The sequence below is a fragment of the Euwallacea fornicatus genome, chromosome 1, assembly GCF_040115645.1.
Source record: "Euwallacea fornicatus isolate EFF26 chromosome 1, ASM4011564v1, whole genome shotgun sequence".
NCBI classification, from domain to species: Eukaryota; Metazoa; Arthropoda; class Insecta; order Coleoptera; family Curculionidae; genus Euwallacea; species Euwallacea fornicatus.
In genome coordinates this window covers 3,387,272-3,410,021 of record NC_089541.1, presented here as the reverse complement: position 1 = coordinate 3,410,021, position 22,750 = coordinate 3,387,272, and the positions used below count along the sequence as shown (strand labels likewise).

The window sequence follows — 22,750 nt, the reverse complement described above, 5'->3', positions numbered from 1 at the left end:
AAGTCCCAAACAACATCTTTGTATCTGGAGCTCGGCCATCGTCGAGGGAGGGTGAAATTTCACGCCTTCGGCAACTTCCGAGGAAAAAATTTAGTGAAGTTCCAGAAGTCTTGTTAAAAATTATTATAAAACTCTGGGCCACAATAAAATTCTTTTAAGTGTGAATTGATGAGGAAAGTTTCCAGCCTATTGTTTGCAGTAAGTGTAGAAATGGTATTGGAAAGGACTTATTGAGGCTGTGGAAAAGGGTGAGACTGATGCTAATTTTATTCCAATTGGATGGTTCTCGCACAATGGTTAATTTCTCCGGACAGAGCACCGGAGAAACTACATTTCTAATATTTATTTCCAGAGAAATCTAGTCGTTGGTTTGCACTGATGTCAAGATTTTAAATTTACATATCAAGTGTAGGCTTTTGTGTGCTCAGTTTACCATAAGGGGTTAAAGTTTGCCTTTAACGCTCTATGTTTTATGGATGAGGCCTTTGACAACACAGGACCTGTCCCGAATTAAATGCACCATCCTGGAACGGCCGTGTAGGAGATAAGAGTTCAGTGTTTTGCCTCTAAATGAAATCTAGGTCTGGAAAATCAATCGACCTGCCCTATCCAAACGCCCAAGGCAAAAATCTCCATTTTCCAGAGGAAAAGTCTTAAGGGGCATAACACATGTTTATTTTATGCTAGCCAGGACGGTTTCTACATTGGCAGAGCACAATAAATTTCGATGTGAACAAGGCTTCGTTTCAATTCGGTCTCTGTAAGTCTTGGCTCGGAGCAATCCACTCGAATCGAAAACCTCGAACGAACCATCGATATATTTTCTCTATTTTATTTACCCGTTTAAATGTCAGGAACATTGAAATTTACTTTAGCATTAGATCTTTGAATGGGTTTAATTTTTCGTTTAAAAGTTAATAAAGTTTATCCAGAAAATTCTCCATTTCCGGAAATTTCTTTGCAATATTCGTCAATAATTTCGTCAGTACTCATCCAGTAAAAGCACCTGCTAATCGAATTTTTAGTCCTGCCGAAGTGTGCACTTTCCACAAATAAACTCGGCCCTCTAAACCGGCTAATCTACTTAGGTGCCATATCGAGAAGATTCGCACGCTCTGATCGATTTTCCATGCCTCTCCATGTCGTATCCAGCAGTGGAAACTCATCGAACGGGAAAGTGGCAAGTGAAACGTAAGGACGTCAATAAAATCCTGAAATACTTTCCTGAGAAATACTCCTGAAAAACCACGGAGCTGGGCGCCCCTTCCAGCACTCGAACATTATGCGTTTTTTCTGAAAACTCTTTATTATTTCTCTCCAGGTTATCGAGGAATATTCGCTGATGTGATTATAAAGTACGTCCCTGGACTTGTAAAACCATATCTGGGTGGTGCGGTGAGTCATTCGTCCCTTAAGGGCGAATTCCGACGTCTCATCGCCCCTTTTGCACCCCCGAAATGTCTTGGGAAAATTATATTTCCCGGGGTTATTTACCCTCCATATACGAAGCTCTTTATTGCTCCAAATTTCCAAAGGCAGCAATGTTAGTTTTAATGGACCGAGGGACAAAATTGTGAGCTATTCAGTCCGAAGGCGATCGAATGGGTTTTGAGTCTTTGGGGATGTTTGCAGAGGGAAATATGGGGAATAATTGTATTAGGAATTTGAAGAGGGAGGTCAAATACGGGGCTAAAAAAAAGCAGATAAAAGTCCTATTTAAGATGCCATCATGAAACTAAAAGTCTCTTTATGTTATTGCACGGCACAAACGATCATTTAAGTGTCTGAAAAGACATTGAGAAACTTATGTGTACTGCACTACAGAAGGGAGAGACTTCACGAGTTAGTGTAGATCTCTCGTTTAATAAAATTTCCCGTATCTCGTTATTTTCATTAGGGTTGAGGTATTTTCTAGAAGTTTGCAATTTTGGTGGTACAAATATCGCTATAGACACGTGTTTTCACCCTTAAATTTTACTCAGAAACTCATGTACGCAAAGCTACAGAAAGGAGAGGTCTGGAGAATCAGTACAACTCTCCGATAAATTAAAATTTCACAACTTCGTATTTTCCATTAGGAACGAGGTAATTCTTCGAAGCTTCAAATATCTACTAATTGAATCTACGCTATATAGGTGCGTTTTAACCGTGAAATTTCACCCAGAAACTTATGTGCACAAAGCTTGAAAAGAAAAAGGCTTCAGGATTCAGTGCAACTCTCCAGTTGATTAAATTTTCATAAGTTCTAATTTTCATTAGAAATTATGTTTGGTAGTTGAAACAATTGTGAATAGATGTGTTTTACTCTGAAATTTGATTCAGAAACTCCTAGGTTCAACGCTACAGAAGGTAGAAACTTCAAGAATCAGTCCATCCCTATAATTAATTAAATCTTCTAAATCTCGGAATTTTCATTAGGAATGAGATATTTTCTCGAAGTTGGCTATATTGGATACAAAGGACAATGCTAAATACATGTGTTTTTACTCTGAAACTTTACCTAGAAACTCATGTGCAGGAAGCGATAGAAAGAAGTGGCCTCAAAAATCAGTAAACTCCCCAATAAGTAAAATTTTAACTACCTGTTAACTTTAATTAGGATTGAAGTATTTTATTAAAGTTTGCAGTGCTTGATAGTTAAACCAACGTTGTATATGTTTTCGTGTGTATGTTTTTAATGTGAAATTTAATACAAAAATTCATGCACACAAAAATACAGAAAGGAGAGACCTCAACAGTCAGTACAACTTTCCAAAAAGTAGAAATTTCACCACCTGGTAAATTATTAGGATTAGAATTAGGAGTAAAGTATTTTCTTGTAATTTGCAATGTTTGCTAATTACAACGGTCCAAAATAGATGTATTCTTATCCTGAACCTTGAAATTGTATCCAGAAATTGTGATTTACAACGTTACGGCGGAAAAGTGCTCCAAGAATCGGTACAACCTTCCAATGAATACAATTTTCAAAATTTCATAACTTTCATTAACCAACGAGGATGTTTCTCCAGGATTATAAGATTTAGTAATTAAAACAAACTATGGATGTGTTTCCATCCTGAAATTTGGAACAGGAACTCATATATGAAGAATTACAAAAAGAACAGGCATCATTAAGGGAATCGTCGTTTTAATCGGCCGAAGGAGGAAACTGTGATTTATTTTGAGGATTTGAATCTTGAAGATTAGATCAGATTTAATTTGATTACCCCAGATTTATCAGGCTACTTCAGGTCAGTTGGATTTGCGGAAATATATATTTTTCTGTCACTTTTCGAGAACACGCAAAGTCCAGACTTATCTTTTGTATTTGGACTTCCACAAACAACTTTCCCTGGAAGCTTCATCTCGAAATCGCAAGCTTAATTTTGATACCGAACAATTAGCTACAAATTCCATTTCGCAGGAAGCGAAATGGTCTTAATAAAGCACTTCAGAGGCCCTTTTATTATATTTTAAGCGGTCCCTTATTTGCGAGGCTTTTTACAAAATCGCAGCTTATAAAGGGAGTTTAATGCCCCTTTCCGAAATCTACGGGCAAATGCTTTTACAACAAAAGCAAAAATCATACTATGAAGGTCATTAGCATCGCGCAAATCCAGTATCGATCCTGGAATGTTGGATTCGGTTCAAATGCCAGTCAGTTCAAACGTCGGGGTATCGTTTAGGATTAGATTATTTATGGAGTCGATATTTGAAAAGTTTCAATGGGATTTTGAAGTTCGATGGCATTGGAAATGCGGAACTTAAGTTGGAAGTCGAAACTCCGATAGAAGCTCATTCAAGGAAAAAAGCGCTATGAATTTGCTTACTTTGGAGCACATAACTCATTCTGACATCAACCATCAGGGTTGTTCCCCTGAAACATCCCTTTCTAATTCCAGTAAAAGCTGACATTCAAGGATCAATATCTCCGCCTCACAATTGCCAAATGTTCCTCCCAAAGGTTCTTGGAAGAAAATCTGGGTAATAACACTTCGGCCATGTGCGAAAGGAGATCTTTTTAATACTGGGATTACTATAAGCTTTCCTTCAGTTGTCCTCGTTCTTTAAGGCACTTATCCCCAAGAAAACTCGATTTTATGTGTATGTACACAACTCTTGATGTGTATAAAGGAATCTAGCGATGGTTTGTCTTGTTTGTCATGTTGCTGATAGAGGTAAAACCTTTTTATCCTGGAAAGAGTTTCTGAATAAATAAAGCGGGAATAAGGTCGATTAAGTAAATGAAAGCTTTAATGTCAGAATTGACCACCACAACTGTTCCTTGTAATTTCTTTGGCGAATTCATGTTGTTGTCATGACATCACATAGAGTTGTTTGGACCAAAAAGACACTGATTGAAACGAAAAGCCAGCACGTTTAGTGTTTCCCCTCGTGATGCTTACACGAAAAGAACTTTCCAATTCTGGGAATTTGAATGGACGAGAAACTCTGATTGAATCGAGATATGATATTTTCACAAATCTTTGAATGAAAAATCTTGAGTTTAAAAAGAATTTAGGTTAAAGTAAACGCCATCCGTTGATTGGAATAAAAGAAAACTGGAATCGGAACTAAGAAACACTCGAATACTTAAAAATATATGAAAGGAAGTAGTTTAAAAAACTCAAAATGCGAGGAACCTGAGAATTCCTTCGGTGCGACGAGCAAGTTGAAGGAAACTCGGGTTAAATTGTGAATTGCCTCTCTTGATGCACGAATTTAACAAGGAAACTCGTGTTGAAACGAAACTCAGAGTGAAGTGAAGCTCAGACGCAATAAAGACATTTGGCGTAAACAAAACAGAATAGAAGCGAACTCTGGTTGAATATGAGAAAAATAATGATTAGGTTCGTCGAAACTCGGTGGTAATCAATACATTTTCATTCCCTCGAGATATTAGGTTTGAAGGAAACTACTGTTGATATAATAATAATCAGATGAAAGAAAAATCGACTTGCAAGGAAATTCGCCTTAAGTTTGTAGAGTTTGAGAAACATGGCTTGATCCGAGATGGATCCTGGATACGATAATCAAAATGAAAGCAAACTCGAATTAAAAGGAAAATAGTAAAAAAATAAATATATCTTTTCTGAACGTTGATCGGATTGAAGAAAAAGCTCTAATATCACCTAGATGCAGCTAGCTCTGGTTGAAGTTGCGTTGTAAGAGAAGTTGTATTGTAAAAACCTGTTTATGAGTTTCTCTACATGCGTTAATTAAAAGGAAACTTGACTAGAAACTAGAACAGGCCTCTTCACGTTGTTCCCATAAAGGGTTTAGATTCAAATGAAACTAAGGTTAAAGACTTTTTTAACCTTGATTAATTGAATGAAACCCTGTAAATTTGAGAGGACACTCTGCTTAGAATTTGGTTTTCTCCGTAATATTCGGATTGCGAGAAACTTTGGTGTTCTTAAGGAAACTCGAGTTGAATGGAAACTAGTGTTGAACCAAGACGTGGTAGTCCTACGATGCTCAAGATGAAAGGGAATTTTGTTTAAAAGTAAACTCGCTATGGAAGTGAAAATCTCCACCCAAAATGCTCAGATAAGGAAAGTGACTCGAAAGGAAACTCTGATTAAAATTGTGACTTGCGTTGAATGGAAAATTTCAAATGGAACGGAAACTATGCTTGTAATTGACTGGATCGGACTGAAAGTACATTTTTGAAGTCTCCAGGTGCAAAAATTTTGAAGTTTTTGTTGCTACATTATCTCCATTTTAGACAAATGATCCTTTTCTTCTCCTTCCTGTCATATCAAAGCGCAGTATCTTTCCCCAAAAACGTATAAAAGCAGCTTCTACCTTTGCTCTATAAACCAGTTTCGTTATTGGCCGTCTCATCCCTGACATAATCCAGTTAGCCTAAAGGGATGAATGCCCCCAACAAAATTGCCGGCTCAAATCCGGATTTTCGCGACAATGCAACCCAGAAGGCCGGATTTCGTCTCTCTGCCTTTTTGTCTTTTTCCCGAATTCGTTGGAAAACTCTGGACCAAAGCACTCCAGACGGGAAGCGATTGCTTTCCAGAAAGTCTTAAAATTGGTTTTGCGCAGTCCGCGGCAACATGCCGGCGTACAGCCTCCTCACAAATCAATTTAATTATGGGGCCCTTCAAAACTGCCGGTATTCGAAATCAGCCACCTCCTTCTCTATTAAATATCACGCCAATTTGGGCTGGTTTTCGAAGAATCTCATCTCCAGCCTAATAAGTTAGATAACGCAATTAGTTCCTGGAAAATGGAAAATGTTCCTGCATCTGAGAGGAAGTGAATACCGGAGGATTGGGTTTACAAAAGAGGTGGTGAGGTTGGGTAAATTTGTTTACAGCTACCTTTTAGTAAAAAAAAAGAAAAATTCCCCATTTTCAATCTCCATTAGCTGATTAATTATGATAGGAAGTTCCCTTACTCAAGGAAGTTTTTAGGGACTTTCCAGGGGTTAGTGTAATTTTCTTTTTGAAGGTTTTAAGTTAAAAAAAAAGCCTTTAAAAGGGAAAGCGTTAATATTCCGCGCTGTTGTGATCAGGGATATTCAAATCGTTGACCTGCATTAATTATTAACCCTTTACATCAAACAGCTTTTTGCATTGAACCGGATTGAATTATTAAGCACGTCCTGATTTTCATTTTAAAGGCTGAAAATAAAATTGCGCTCGATATTTTCAAGGGCACTTTGCATGCAAACATACCTCACAATTCTGGCTTGGGGGCTACGTACAAGTAATTCCGAAGCGAAACTTAATAGGCCACTGTGCCACTTTCAAATTTGCTCTCAACACCGAAACATATATTGCAGGAATTTGGGCATTTCTCCCCCTCATAAAGCAGACGTCACTCAACCTCAAATGAAGTTTATCCTGCTAAAATCAATACCCTTATATTGAGGTCAACACACCTTACTGCAGGCGCCTCATAAACACTCCCATTCAAATGCCCTTATTCATTATTGAAACTGATTTTGACTTGTCCTGATCTTGTCGATTGAATACCTTCATTCTGTTTTTAGTTTTTAAGGAAGGTTAGACTGGAAAGTACTGATCGTGGAGATTTTTCCAAGAACACGTCATGTCGCTTTGCTTGCCCTGTTGTTTTCGAGGCTTGAAGTCGCGATCCAGCTTCAGGTGCTTTCAAGCCTTATTCCGTGTCCAGGAATTGCCAGAAACCACTGATTACCAATAATTGAATGTGTTCACATGTTCGTTATATAATTCTGGTTTTCGCATCGACAAGCACAAGGACCATCCTGGCGGGGACAATGGACGTGTTATCACTGCCACAACATAAATCAACCCCCCGAGATTCCTGCTTTTTGGGGGTCCGTATCTCTGAGGGTTTGTTTGGCTCACTGGACCGAGAGAATCGATAAAAAACCCCTTCGCGCGTACCCTTTGACATATTTTCGATTTTCCTAGTCAGAATTAACAACATTTTATTTAAGGACTGTCGGAGCAGAGGGGGAGAATGGATGTTTTCAGTTCCCCATGGTACAGTAGCCAAACACACCTTGTAAAAGACGGTGCTATAAACTCGGTCCCGAGGGCTGAAAAAGTGATTTATGTCCCACAAAGATAACTGGCCCATTGTCGAGGGTGTATATTTACAAGGGTGGGCGGTTTGCAGCGTTGGTCTGTCCAGTGCACCGTTTCCACATAAACCGCAAAACACGTCATCTCGGTAAATGCTGATAAACGTTGCAGTTCACACCCGTCGGACCGAGATTAATTAAATGTTTTTGTTACAATGTGGCCAGATTTATCTAGGGATTGAAAAGGCAATAACCTGCAAATTGTACGTATTGTAGTCCAATCGTAGTCATATGAGCCCCTACATTATCCACGAAACCCTTTTGAATAAATTTATATCCAATACCATGAAAACCGCGGAAACTTCTAGAGAAAAGTAAATTCGGAATATCTCTATAAAGAACTGAAAGAAGAGAAAAGTGCAAATATATCTCAAAGATTTCACAGCTGGGGAATTCCTTAGTCCTTCAGAGTCTGGAACTATTTCCTGGAAAGAATTCCTCGGTTCTGCTGCTTTGTATTACCGGGGATCCTTACTTTCATGTGTGAGATAAATCCTTTAAGAATGGGTTTAATTTTCAAGCAGTCATATTTCTCCTCACGGAATACAATCGGCTATTTGCCATTAAAACGAGGCTATTCTCGACCCTCGGCAGGATTAGCGATATGAAGTATAGCAGCACCATTATTACCTTAACCTCAAATCCCTTAAGGGCCGGCTTATACCAGAGAGATACGGATATAGAGACTATACTATTAGTTGATAATGGTCTTGTCCACTATAACCAGCATCCAAAGTAATGTACTCCATCAATTAATGAGAAGTACGAATGGAGATGAGAGCTGCAATTAAATTACTGTAGTGGAGGAAATTGGTTATACACATATGAAGCTTGGGTAGCCAAATGAAGGTAAAATAATCCAAAGTTAAATAAGGGACAAAGCACAAAATGAAATAAGTTTCGACCAGAAGCGACTTCAGATAATATTTACGACTTGAAATGACTTTTTTGTGGCGGGTGATGGTTTCATGTGTGGGATATATTATCAAAAATCACCCCAGAAGTCGGAGGCGTAGGTGTTAGTCAAGAATTGGGCACCCAAAGGTGTGGATACATCCAGAATTGGTTACCCTCCTCTATTTCGGTTTTTCAATTACAGGACAAATTGTATGATGAAATCCATGAACGCAGCCTGCAAACCTCACGTATAAATATTTGATCGTCACTTCGTTGACCGAATTTCCATCATCGCGTCTTCACCCCACATTGAAATAGGCTATCAAAAAGGCCAAGAAACCCAGAAGCTAACTGAATGAGACTTGCTACACCACTCTAACTAAATGAACCTGGACGACTGATCCTAAAGCGAAGAGCCTTTGGACCTGGTGCAAATGAGGAAAGTTACACAAAGCCAAAGGGAAATGCGCAAGATAAATGCGACAACAACGTGAATACAAAGAACTGGGACACATTTAGAGTTCATCACCGAAGTTGCTGCTGCGAGTCCATTCATTATAGTTCATAATGAAAGGAATTATTAAGTTTGCATTTTAGAGGTGTTTTAGACTAATCCTTTGAAGGAATTTGCTGAAAAAAAAACCATGGAAATAGTTCAAAAGAATGGAGAATGTGTCCCTGTCTTCGTTTGATCAATATTAGATTTCGCAATTTTGCCCTTGTGACACGCGAGCTTTTCATTCGCGTCGTGTTCTACGTAAAAATGTTTGGAGTCTTAATTGGAATTTGACTAATCAAACTGATTTATAATCAGCTACTTTAAAACTGTTTGAGGAGTGTCTAATCCGAACCTGACACACCATCCTACGGACAACGAAATCCGGAATTAAACCATTTTGCCGGACCGACCAGCTCCAATAAAGAGCCTTAATTAACTCCTCTGAAAGCTACTAATTAGACAGGAGGCGTGTTAAATGTTCGGGGGCGCTGGATATTAAAACTCCAAATAGAGCTGACCCGAAGAAACGAGGGTAATATGGCATGGTTGAGCTCCAACAAAAGACAAAACTCATTAGTTTTTCGACCATCATTCTGACGTTTTAGCAGAGTGAGTAATGTTCCGGAAATATTTTAACTTGCTTTAAATGATTTTGCCTTGGGAAGGTTTGTGTAGGAAGTTGATTATTAAATCAGAAATTCACACGCTCAAAAAACTGCAATGCCGATATCCAAAGGAAAAGGATAATAGAAGGGAGATTTCAGTCTCTTTAAGTTGTCCGATCATGCCTTCCAAGCCCCAATAAATCCATTTCGTCAACGTCAGAAACCAATTTGATGACGCAAACAGAATTCTCGCCCGAGATATCTGCATATCCAGCTGGAAAATTGGGGAAAATAAGAACTTCCATTTAATTTCCGCGCTCGAGACTTTCCATCTATGGATTTTCGTTAAACCCTTATAGCGAGCACGTTTTATGCTTAATTGTGTAATTTAAGATGGGTATAAATAGTCTTTCTCAGTTTAGAACAATAGATTATGTATTCTTAGAGGAATAAAGCTTCGGATTAAGTATAACTAGTAGTTTTGAATTAAAATACCACAGAGGATGAAGTATACTCGAAGGAGAGGGTGTTTATTGCAATAAGAGTAGATATTAAATAAAAGACACCTACGTCAATGAAAATTGTGTAGATTAAAGCGTGCAGTGGCAGCCCCACACTTCGATTTCTCGTTTTTCCTGAGCCCGAGAACAATATGTTTTCTTTAGTCTGCGAATTGAAAACTTTCGATTTTTTTGCTTTGAAGAAAACACGTGTAGTAGTACCTGAACTGAATCTATAAGAGCACTTATAGGAAAAATATATGACATCCACATTTCCCCCTACTATACGGTCAACCCAAAACCGGGTTTTCTTTAAATTTGGGTTGATATTTGTAATAACACAAAAAATATATTAAATTTTCTAATTTAGGAAAAAGGCTTCTACAATATTGAAAATTGATGTGATATACGTAATATGAAGTTTGCGTGGGAGTAGTTAGGAAAGAATATTCAGGCCCTTAGTAGGTTTCCAGGGTCGGAATCAACGAATTACATTCGATTACCCAAAACATTTTTTTCCTGGTTTAATTCTTTCCAAATTTTGTGAACAAACGTCACTTGCCCAATTAAAATTTGACAAAATATGTGGAGGATATAGGAACAGCTCGGAAGTAATTATCAGCCCTTAAAGAGATTTCCAGTGACGAAGTCAAATTTATTATGCTCAATTGCCCAAAACAGATTTTCACAAATTTTAACTATAACTATCATCAGCCTTATAGTGGATTTCCTCCGTGGAACCGACACTTTTGTGCGACATGATGTAATCCGTCCTAAATATCACCAACCAATTTTCTTATATTATAACTAAAATTCCGACTTCATCCCTTGCAAAAATCAATCACTGTCCTGTCAACAAAACTTGGACATCAAGTTACTAGTCCAAAGAGCGGTTTCTGTATCATCTAAAGCCCTTATCAAAGTTAGGGTGACCGAAAGTTAAATACCATCAGTTTGTTTTCAAAGGGCTTTAAGGGAGTACATACATCACCGTAATTTCTTTGCGGCTGGAGGCTATTTGCACTTTTAACATGTTTCCACATCAGAGGGGTAATGGTGTCGGATTAATTACCCCAGTTCGTGAGGTTAATTGGGGAGGGAGATTAGGGGTACATTTTTATGATTTAATCAGGAAATTCCAGAGCGTTATTAACACAGATTGGACGTAGTTGGGGATAAAGTGTTTTAAAATAACACATTCACATAACTCTCCCTTTCTCTTTCCAGGGGCTGGATCCAAATTTGGGATCCACAGGAGCAGTTTCCCACTTTGAGCCTCAAGTAGCCATTTTATGTGATGCAGGTCCTCGCGGACAAGAGGCGTACCAGCCCAAATACATGACAGAACAGGGGGAATGGGCTTCGGACCTTCGGTCGAAGGCTGTGTGCCTTAAGGATAAAATGGATATTTTGAATTACTGCAAAATGGTAAGGAAATAGTTTCAAAAACTCTCTAATTTGGTTACAAAACTCCACATTTAAAGCCATAAATTCTGGATGGAAATTTATGTCTTCCCGCCTGTTGTGTTTGATGTATTCAGCAATAATGAAAATGAAATTAGTACTTTTCCACGCAATTTAGATTTGAATTAATTTATGGGGGTCTGGTTTTAGGCCTTTTGCCAATTTATTTCTCGTACTACGCCAATGGATGTCATTTTATTAAAATTCTTGTTGCCTCTGGAATCGCACATCTTCAATGACTTTTATGTAGTTTTGTAAATCAAAATATCATCTATCTGACATAAAATTTTTAAGTTTATTGTGACATAAACAGAGGCATGTTAAACGAAAAATTCAGCAATCTATAGGAAGAAGAAAATCAACGTAAAAACTGAGTAATATATGAGAAAAAATAACTTAAAGTGATCAGTAGTGTAAAATGTTCGCCTGTAATTTCGGAATTAATTCCGGGAAGATCAGACGTGTCTCACGAGGATATCTGACGGTGTAAAATCCATGAAATAAAATGGCTGTTATTGAGAAAGTCTTTATTGCCTATGGAATCACTGTTTGCCGCTGACTTTCTTGCAGATCGGTGGCGTAAAATATTCTCTGTAAATCCTAAAAATTTCAAATGAATTCAGAGAAAAAATAGAGACGTACCGGATCAATGTCTAGAGATTTGTAATCTATAATAATAAATTTGGCAATATTTGAATACATCGGAACTCTCATAATTAAGTTTGTAATGAACAAATACGTGTCTTCCTTTGGCGCAAAATTTTCTCTAAAAATACCGAAATTCCTACTTCAAACTTCTTCTAACTTCCAAACCAGGTGTTCCAGGTAGCAATCTGGCTAAAAGGGAAATGCACAAATACATTCTAATAACTAGCGTGAAAAGTGTTTTTTTCGTTCCTAATTGAACTTTTTCCACCTTTCTCTAATTTTTTCAGAACTCTCAAGTACACAAGAATAATTCCTTCGGGAATCACCAAGCTAGTAATAAAACTTTATTTACCTATCTACTAAAAATGGGATTGCCTCTTAGACAGTTTCTCTCGTGCCGATTTAGCTTCGAAACTCGGCAAGTAAACTTCATTCCCTTAAATTAGAAACTTTCCCAAGCACCGACTTGAATACACTTTTCAGCTGCTTCAATTGAAAGTTTAAAACAGCTTCTTCTGTCACCCCTGTCAAGTTTTTCTACATTTGTCCCAAACTAAGGGCTTTTTATATCGCGTATCTTTAGCTTCAATTTCTCTTTTGCGTCCCTTCGTAAGTGTCTCATCAATCACATTTAGTTTACAGAAGAAAAACCGCATCTGGGCAACATTTTTTCTCGATACATCTCGCATTTCGTAGTCTCGGATATTTCCTGAAATATGTTTAAAGGCATTAGGGCTCTAAATCGAGCGCTCGGAGGAAATTGTTTTATAGATTAAGCCAGGGAAATTGTTCTGGAAAGCGAGAGTTTTATTGCCTATAATATAAAGTCTCAAAAGATTTAATGCCTTTTCAGGTATATCCGAAACGGGACATAACCAACATTGTGGAAAGCAGCCATTACTTGAAAATCAGCTCTTGGTGTAGGGCAGGGGCCACCCCAGGAGCTCAATCCAGAGGGAAATGCAAGACTGCCAGATGGGTCAAACCATTCAGATGCTTAGGTAAATGTCTATAAAATATTTACAATTTTGTGGCGTTCAGCCACAATTTTCCTCAGATGTTCAAACAGTAGTTTTAAAGGACAATTTGGATGGACAAAAACGTTTTTTCATTGAGTGAAAACATGAAGTTGTTTATCAGTGAAACTAGGCCCAATTTGAACTGTATCATTCTGCAGCTTAAATTTGAAATTATAATTTCGTGAAAAAATCTACTATTTTAGATATCTATTAACCATATCCTCGGTCCTTCTACAAAGGCCAAATAACCAAAACTCTGATCCAGAGCTTTGTTTTGTTTTGTAGCTAAATCCTTTGGGATCGCATATATCTGAACTGGGGAAATACTCAAGGGCCAAATGCAGCCCTCATATGGGAACCATTATTCTTATCCCCTTTTCGATAACTAAGTCAGTATTTGGAACCTAATAAGTTTTTTTACACGTTCTAGGTAAAAAGCTTACTTTACAGTACATTTTTGAAGTTTTCACAAATTTACTATTTAAAATTTTTATTATATAACAATAAAATTTTACCGTTTAAGGCTTTTTCGAAGTACGACATGAGTATTATGAAGTTAAAGTTGATTTCCCGTTGGTTCTCCTCCAAAACTTCCATTATTTTCGTTCGTAATATGTCCTGAATTTAATGATTTTGATTTGCTCTTCAAATCTAGGTTTTATGGTAGTTTTGACCAATTCGGTAAAGGACATGTCGAATTCCCGAAAAAGCTCTTTGGTAGAGTGCTGATAGAAGCTGTTGCCACATTCTGTGTTTCCCTCAATTTTATAAGCATAATCCTCAATTACTTCGTGAAAGTTTCTGGAAGGAAGATGGACCACAATATTTGTAACCGCGAATTTCTCCAGAATCTTCTCCATAAACTAAGTTTTCTTCTGCATTGTCTCAAACGTAATTTTCATCTTTCCTGGGAAGAAGTAGGGAGCGAATATCCTCCAGGTTTTTTTTACAGATCTCTCTGGATATTAAAGAGGTTCATAGGTAGGAGCACGTTTTTTCTATTATTTTAAACACCGTGCCTATTAAAATAATGAAAATTTCTAGCATTTGTTTAATCAATACCGGCTCTGTCGGCCTGTGAAATGTTTCAAAACAAAAATACAATTCTCCGTGAGCCTCATTTTGAGTCATCACTTTCCCGTGGATCATAAGAAGCAATGTCTTAGCCTTACCGGTAACATTCTACAGATTAAGCTTTCAATAAGAAATTTTGACTCTGGACAAATCACATTTTGCATTTACCAATAAGAGTGCTTCCACTTTGTATATGCCAAGTAAAAACACTATTGACACAGTGATTATCAAACAGATAAAAATCCTGTTTATGTTATTTTAATACATTGATCTTGAACGGTACGCACGATATGATCATAAGCTGCGCTGAATTTCAAATGTAAGAACACGTTTTTAATTAACTGATGTGATAGTCAGTAGCGGTCTGGAAAATATTGAGAATGGGGTTTAGTTGAAATGTGTGAGCCAATAGACAGGGCCGTACTAGAGTCGGACTCAAAGGAACTTTCATCAACTAAAATATACAATGGAATAAGGAAGCAGATTTATAAAAGATTGGAAATCTTTTGAGACAGTTACATAATCAATTTTTCATTCAAATTCGGTATAACGAGTAGAAAAATTTTTAAGGTTTTTTTTATCAAACCCTGCAAGGCAATTTTCGAGATTTTCAATAAGCAACTACCTTTAGAATGCGATTTTTATAACTGACTGCAACTTATTTTCTTTCAAGATTGAATAAGGATTTATATTAAGTCTTTTTATCGAGAAAGCTTTCGTTAATGATATTTTCTTCAAAATTAGAGACCCACGGACTATTTTCATGTTTGCAAAGGAAAAAAGTGGCTACATGTCGAATATTTATTATAATTTGGAAAAATGCAAATTCTACTGATTTTTTAAGCAATATCAATCAGAGAGAACCCTTTCTCGACGCCATTTTTTTTTTAAGTTTTTTAAAGTCTTCAACAAACGGCCCACAGTACCGTCCCGTGTCGAATTGGTTAAGGGATTTTAATTTTCTGTACCTTTCGCTCAACAAGAGATTTCTTACCCATCACTTCATACCTGAATACGAATGATAGAGGGCACCTTGTAACGAGTAGAAAGCCCGTCATGGTGTGGTACCACTGCGAAAACCGCTACCCGTTGTGTGCGGGTTTAAAGGAAACCGTGTAACGGTATTTGATGATACGTAAACCTCGTGCAGTGGCGCTGTTAAGATCTAGAAATAAATCTGGGTACAAAACGCCAATGAGGTTTGTAATATATAATACTAATCTTTGCGCTTAAAGATGGTTTAGAAAATGATATGATTTTTTACCAAATGTACATTGAGGCGTGAAGTGGATTTTAATTAATGTTAAATATATGGAAGAAAACAGTTATATTTTTCCTATTAAAAATTTTTTTTACCGAATTTATCACACATTCTTTCAAAAAAATGTATTTTTTCGAATGTACCCTCGGGATTTAAATTTATTTAAAATAATATCGAGGACTTATTTTCTATACTGAGCTAGGAATATTTAGTTTAGGATTGCACCGTTCTTGACTAGATTATTGGTCTTCTTTATACCCAATTGTCGGCAAAATTTCGTAAAAAAAAATATCAAATGTGCGGGCTATTCTGTAGAATTCATGTAAATATTTCTTGAGGGTTAATTCCCACCACATTTCAGACTATCTTCTTAATATAAAAAATGTATAACGTGCACTTCTTGATGGCAAATTTTATTCAAAAGAAAAACAATTTGGCTTTGAAACTTCACGAGGATTTGAGAAACGTTTCTCTAAAAATTCTCTTTTTTAAGAGTCACCCTCAACGTTCGACAATAACCTAGAACTAGTCATTTTTATGGGCAGAGATGTCTTCTCCATGAACGTAAAGCAAAAGTTGTTAAGAAGAGACACTAAACCCACTTTCGTTTGCATTATTTTAAAACGCCGGCCTGAAGGAGCTCATCTATTACATTTTAAATTACTTAAAACGTTCATATAAGTCAATGCACATTTTTGAACCTTCTCTAAAGGGCAAATAAGTGAAATCTAGCTTGGAACTTACGTATTATTGACTGAATCTCTCGGGGTCAAACTTTTCTGATTTAGTGTAATATTCAGAATCGGGTAACGCAACTCCAAACGAGAATTACAAAGAAAATTTCTTTTATCAATAATAAAATGTCTTTTAAGGATTTTGTAGTCCTTGGGACATACTCTCGGTATACAACATCATTCCGAGATTGCTTAGTGCCGGGTATCTCCTTCAGTTGAAGAGATGTCGTTCGGCCTCCTTGGTTCTCCAACAAAAGCAGCCAAGATATGAAATCTTTGCAAAATATTTTCTTTTCTTTGTTTTGTCTGTTTGACAACGTTACTGAAGGAGTTACGTCTGATCCAGTTACTTTATAGCCTAAATTTGGTAAAAGGTCCTGAAGAAACGATAACGGAATCCGGATCCTAAAGCTGCTAGGCGCAGTTATTTTAGGATCATACTTTCCAACCTGACTTTTCGGATCTTCCATGTAGTTGTATTCAGTCCCAAAAGCGCAGCTGCCGATAATTTCAGTGGTAAACTTTGCAACTATCTCTTTAATGGCAAAAGTCTCCCCACTCTCAGCATATTCCGAAACAATCTTTTTCAAATCCGCAGTTTTATCCACAAGAGTCTTAAACATTATAGTCATATTTTCAAAAATGAATGTAGTTTAGTTCTTAGATATTTCCAATCCTTACGCTTCGAACCGAACCAATTCATTGGTAGAAACTTTATTGGGTGGAGAAAAGTTCCATGTGCCATGAAATACCGAAATTTCGTGGTTAGAATTTGTTTGATCGAAACTGGAACGAAAGGGAAATACCAAATCTGAGTTTCATGAAAATATGTTTAAAAATCACACGTTTCTTGACAATGGTGAATTAAATTGCTTTATTAAAATATTTATTTTTCACTCAAATCAACCTAAAGCAGTTCTGTCAAACTTTAGAAACACAACTGTCATCTATCGAAACGAGTATCCAATAAATGTTTTCTTAAATTACTTTTAATTTTTAAGGTTTTGTGAGTAGATTTCGAATACTTTAACTACGTTTTCGAGGAGAAATTCGTTGAAAACAAACAGATTGACGATGTGAGATTGGTGTGTTTTCCAGAGCAAAGTTCAAACATGGAAAGAACATCGAAGAAATCGATAATATTTTGTCTCATTCTATCCCGTTGCCAATGCCTTGATTGGGAGAATTTTCTAGGTAGTCTTAGCACCACCATCCTGTAAATGTATTCATCAATTTGTTCTATTTCCATTTCTTTTGCACATGGAAAGAGGGCGTCATTCGATCGTTCGGAGGGATCTCTACAAACTTTCTGCATCTTTAAAAGTCCTCGAATATTCAATTTATATTGCATTGTAGAAAAAGTTTGACTTAAATTATCAATAGATAAAAATATTTCGAGATAAAACACTAATTCTTTCAATTAATATAAACCTAAATCTTGTCAGCCACACTTCCCCATCGACAGTCAAAACAAAGCTCTCAGGGTTTATTTTAATGGGTGTGGCTGATTCCTTGTTAAGTGAAAACTTGAAGTTGCTCAAAAGTGAAACTAGACTAACTTTTATCTGCATAATACAAAGTCTGAGATATAAATTCTCGAGTAATGTAGTCAATATTCAGAATAAGATTTGAATTATTATATCTATGCACATCCTAGGCCCTTTCCGAAGGGCAGAAACACGAAATCAGGTCTTGAAACCTTGTTTTTTTTTTTCATTAAATCTATGTGCATCGCATATTTATGGGTTTGGCCAATATTCCGTGTTCATTTGAAGCCTCCAAAAGGGAATTGTGACAAATGTGCCTTTTTCTATTAACACGTGTGTGTTGAATATTTTGTAATTTTTCGAATACATTTTGGGGAAAATAGGCAGAACAAAGTGCCTTATTAGTGTTTTTCAAATAATGCGTTAGAGCTAATATTAAATATTTAGTTAACATAACATTAAATATTTTATACTAATAAGGCATACTCATTATAGCCTTATTGTTGAAATTATGATACAAGACTGCGTATTTTTGGATTGTTTTCGTTTATGCCTGATTTGGTGCCTCGGGAATGTTAGGCGATCTTTGTTACGAGAATGGCCATATACAACTCATCTGGCAATCGGTAATAAATCGTGTCAGTTGAAGTTTATTTTTTGTTTGATGAAAGGGACTTATGAAAGTTCTGATGATACATTCTAGCTGTTTAAGTCTTCAGTCTTTTAAGAACCTTCCAGCAGGTCAATAGCTTGTGGCCTAAGTTGTTCAATGGGCCTCGGTACGTTTTTCCCACAACACGTAACGTAAGTTTTATCTTAAAATAAATTCTTTCCGGTATATGCAAGTTTCACTTTCTGCAATAGTAAAATTTTTCAACACTTATAAGTAATTTTTTCGATGTTTTCATCCGAAATATTTGGAATTTTCCCTGGATTTCAAAATTTTCATTCAAAGAAAACAGGACAAAAAAAAGTATAGTAGTGGAGGAGGTCTCAAATTAAGCCAAATCGAAGATGAAGCATTGGACAATAAGTAATCTTCAGAAATCACAAAAGACCCCATTTTTTCATTTCCATTTGATATAGATGACCTATTACTGGTAATTTCTTGATTTTGAGCTGCAAGAATAAATGCATGAAATCCTTTCGCAAAAGTTCGTTGGTTTCTCTAATAATACCAATTGAGAACTTCGCTTTTTGACTTCCGTTTATTTCAAACCGAGCTGTTACTGCAAATCATAAGGAAGTGAGAATGTTATAACCCACGAGCCAACATTAAACTCTGTAGCTGCGTTCTTCCCGAACTCATTATTAGGCTCTTCCCGAGGGTAACATTCAGTACCAAAATCACAGCAAGTAATAATATCAGCAGTAATCCTTGTTATCACTCATTTTACAGCAAACCTCCAACCCCTCAGTTTTCTTCAAAAGAGTCTCAAACATGACCTTTATCTTTCTGGAAGTGAAAGTGGGGGTCAATTTGCTTCTCAAATATTTCCTCTGCTCTTCCTCCAAATTAAACAAATCCATCGTGAGGACGTCTCTGCGGTGGTGGCAAGATTCGCGCCCCATTAAGTAATGGAAACCTTTGGTTAGGATTTGTTTGATTAAATTTGAATCTACGGGCAAGGACAAAGGTTGAGTGAAACTGCACACACCTGCGTGACTTTTGCTTAGTGTGCAATTTTTCTTTTATGTTAGTTCAGGTTAGTGGGAGGATCAGGATAGTGAGGAAATATACGCGGAAGAAGGTGGACGCAAATTTATAACTCCTTTCCTTTGCCAGTAGGTTTGACGCCATTTCATGTGCACGAAGAACCCCACCAAAGCGACTACCACATAAACAAGGATCATAATAATTTGTAACACCACTAATACGCAATACACGAGACTGTTTATGAGGAAGTCTTGTTTCTTTTAGTTTTAGTGGATAGCCTTGATCTGAGATATAATTTAATCTGTATAGTCAGGGCTCCAAAGCATACAAATTGATTTCGCTGTCCATCAGGAAGATTCATGAACGTTTCAAACCGTTTGAAATTAGATGAATATAGAGAATTTATCATGGTTTAAACTATGACTAAAAGGTTCTAGTTTTTGAGATATAAAAGAAGTAGAGTAACCTTGAACCCTAAACTAATTTTCTTCCACTATTCGCTTGGGTGTTGCTAAATCTACGAAAATATAAAAACGCTCTGAATTTTACCCATGGAGAAAATCTGGATAGACAAAATGGTGAATGGCAAGTCTTCGTTATAGACATTTATGAAACGAGTTTTTGCTACTATGAATGTTCCTGTATAAAGATTTTTTATAAGAAATAAAATTTGTAGACTAATCGATTCCTTTTTGTTCCAGGTAAGTCTAAAATTGTATACTACAAGGAGATGAGCAACCCTCCCTGAATAGTTTTTCTTTTTTGAGTTAAACTGTAAGTAAATTATCGTTTATAGCAAATTATATGGACATTTGGTATGGTGAATTGTTGTGAGAATGAGATTTAATTGCTAAAAATCGGAGGAATGAAATTTTAAATTGGAAATTATTGATAAATGAAAATCATAAATGGATATTGAATCTTTATCAGAGAGAGATTACGAAATGAGATATCTTAGAATTATATATATTTTGAGATATCTTAGAAAAAAACTCTTTTTGGTGATTTGAAGATAAGTTTTGCTGTTTCAGTAAGGCTCTGACATTTTAATCTTCCATTCAATTTATTACATTTAATAAACTTTGTCAAATTCGGACATATACGTACACTGCCTTTAAAGGGGTGTATGGAATGATTTCAAAGCCCAGCTTACTCCACACTCACTACGTCATTTCTTTTAATCAATTAAGGTAATAATAATTGTTGTTGCTGAAATTTTGAGGAAATGAAGAGTGCAAATATCATTATCTTTGGAATCGGAAATTTTTCAAATTTTAGAAAATCTGTAACAATTCTTCACTCAATTCCAGCTTAATTGGATTTTTAACCACATTCCTGGTTTTCACGATGTGGAATGATAGTATTAAAATTGTTATTTTGGTTTATTAGGGAATAAAATGCGTAGGTTGTATTGGCGTATGTCGTTTTTAAGGACCATTACAGTTTTTTAAAACTTTTCGAAAGTTATTGTGAGTTTCCCCAGTTAGTTTCTCTCTAATACGTCCTTGATTTTTACCATATCGAACTAAAAATTTAAAATTTTAATCTTTACTTTTTAGAGACTAGAAAAAGCAGACCTCAATTGAATAAAACGTTTATTTTCTTCTAGAAACAGTTTAGATTTTTTTGCGTAAACACAAAAATAGGTGCAATGAATATGAACTAAGTAATAAATTTGCATTGTAAATTATAAAAATAAAAAAAGGAAAATTGATTAGAAAATTGCAAAAGGCAAATTTGCAATGCATTGCTTGCAAATTTTGCATTTTTTAATTTTATTGCTTATTTCATATTCATTGTACCTATTTCTGCGTAAATGCTAATAACTATGAACTTGAATGTGATGTCTCATTGATGTATACCATTTGCACAGGCAGTGAGAAATAATTGCAAAAGTTTTAAATCCATTATAGCTATCACTGGATTCTAAGAGGATTTTTGGACGCTCTAGTGCGTTCCTGATTTTATCGTGTTGAAATGCAAAATAAAAATTTGAATCTCCAATTTACAGAGAATAAAATTTCCACGATTCAGACGCAAATTGTAATTATTTTTAAGGAATTTTTACTAATATTATCTAAACTGAACAAATATTGGAAGGAAGAAGAAGTTACAGCGTAATTTTTACTTTTATTTTTATCCAAGTATCCTAGACAATAATAATACACAAAATAAATATTTTAAAATGTAAGATATTTTATAATAAGGAAAAATCCGTATTTTTCTATACCTTTCCAACGTCAACCCAAATATTCACGCACGCAAAAACACGCTCCTGGTGATTTGAATGGGGGATGGAATTTTGCTGTTCACTTTGAATTTGAAATCCTTCAGCATAGCAGCAAGACCCAATTTAGCCTGCATTATCCTAAAACGAAGATCTAGAAAAATGAAAATATCAACTTATATTTATTAAGTTTCAGTAAATAATGTTTATGTACCATCACATATTGGGGGCTTTTCTTCGAATGGTAAAAATGTAAGTTGTGGTGTGGTGTGTACGTATTCAGGAGTAAATCTACCTGAATCTAAAGCTTTTGGATGGGCATGTTGGAATATCGACTTTTACTCCTTTGTTAATTATACATTTATGCGGGAGACTCTTAGTTTTGAGTGCATATTCGGGGCAAGAGTAGCAGAGAAGGATATTTACTCAAGACCTCTTTAAACCAAATTCAACATTATAATTTCATAGAATTTCTCAGCTCTTACCATTAATATCTAATTTCAACTATTGTATATCCAAAATAGCCTCATATGTGAACTTCCCTCGATGTCTTTCTAAGGCATTATTGATTTCAGCTCTGGCTCTCTCTTGCAACTGATCATTCTGAGCCAGCTCACACAAAACGAACGTCATGACACTAAAAGACGTTTTAGAGTCTGCAAAAAGCATACGTAACACTGGTCCATGGTGCCATTTTCCATAAGCTTTGGTTCGATTTTCCCATTGGGAATGGCGCCTTGCAAATTCCTCCTTCTCTGTTGTATCTTCGGATACATCAACTCCTTTCTGAAAATATGATTCTCTTCTATAGTGTCAGTAATCTGCGACACAAGGTTCACGAAGAAGTTCCTGACTTCTGCACCACATTTCTTGAAGCCCAAAAATTAGCCAGATGATAAGTTGGAAAAATGTTTAAAAGCCTTAAGAGGAAATTTCAATGGTTTTTGCCTATGCTTTCTAAATAAACTATCTGGTTCTTCTTAGGTGTTATATTATAGTTAATTCCAAAAACACAACTTGCATAAATGTCAGTGCATCTTATTAATATTGGCTCAAAATTGGTAGTAACGATCATTTTAGCATTATAAACAAACTGAAATAACAA

At 36.1% G+C, this 22,750-nt stretch overlaps 2 protein-coding genes and 1 long non-coding RNA gene across 4 annotated transcripts in view; 1 reads left to right on the top strand and 2 right to left on the bottom strand.

The window, feature by feature from the left end:
* The window catches only part of Appl (amyloid-beta-like protein), a 44,865-nt gene that overhangs the window by 7,610 nt on the left and 14,505 nt on the right, over positions 1–22,750 (top strand). For both annotated transcript variants that reach the window (XM_066282787.1, XM_066282781.1), the window contains exons 2-3: positions 11,302–11,502; positions 13,040–13,187. In XM_066282787.1, the coding sequence (XP_066138884.1) occupies positions 11,302–11,502; positions 13,040–13,187 (349 nt within the window). The remainder of the gene's footprint in view (positions 1–11,301; positions 11,503–13,039; positions 13,188–22,750) is intronic.
* Positions 6,079–6,807, bottom strand: LOC136341538 (uncharacterized). Its single transcript, XR_010732511.1, has 3 exons — positions 6,678–6,807; positions 6,321–6,623; positions 6,079–6,191 (listed from the first exon to the last, which is right to left on the bottom strand). It is a non-coding gene; the product is annotated as an uncharacterized lncRNA (long non-coding RNA).
* Positions 13,261–19,615, bottom strand: LOC136343266 (cytochrome P450 6a2-like). The gene is made up of 5 exons (XM_066289881.1): positions 19,503–19,615; positions 19,166–19,409; positions 16,724–16,888; positions 16,437–16,651; positions 13,261–13,363 (listed from the first exon to the last, which is right to left on the bottom strand). Exons 1-5 carry the CDS (start codon positions 19,613–19,615, stop codon positions 13,261–13,263), a joined length of 840 nt encoding a protein of 279 aa, XP_066145978.1.

Excerpts from the sequence above, each read along its gene's own strand:
- LOC136343266 (XM_066289881.1), bottom strand. The coding sequence starts at position 19,615 with ATGATCCTTGTTTATGTGGTAGTCGCTTTGGTGGGGTTCTTCGTGCAC. Across the intron at positions 19,410-19,502 it reads TTGCGTCCACCTTCTTCCGC|TTTCACTCAACCTTTGTCCT; the intron begins GTATATTTCCTC and ends AGGTGTGTGCAG. Across the intron at positions 16,652-16,723 it reads TGGAAGATCCGAAAAGTCAG|GACCTTTTACCAAATTTAGG; the intron begins GTTGGAAAGTAT and ends TCGTTTCTTCAG.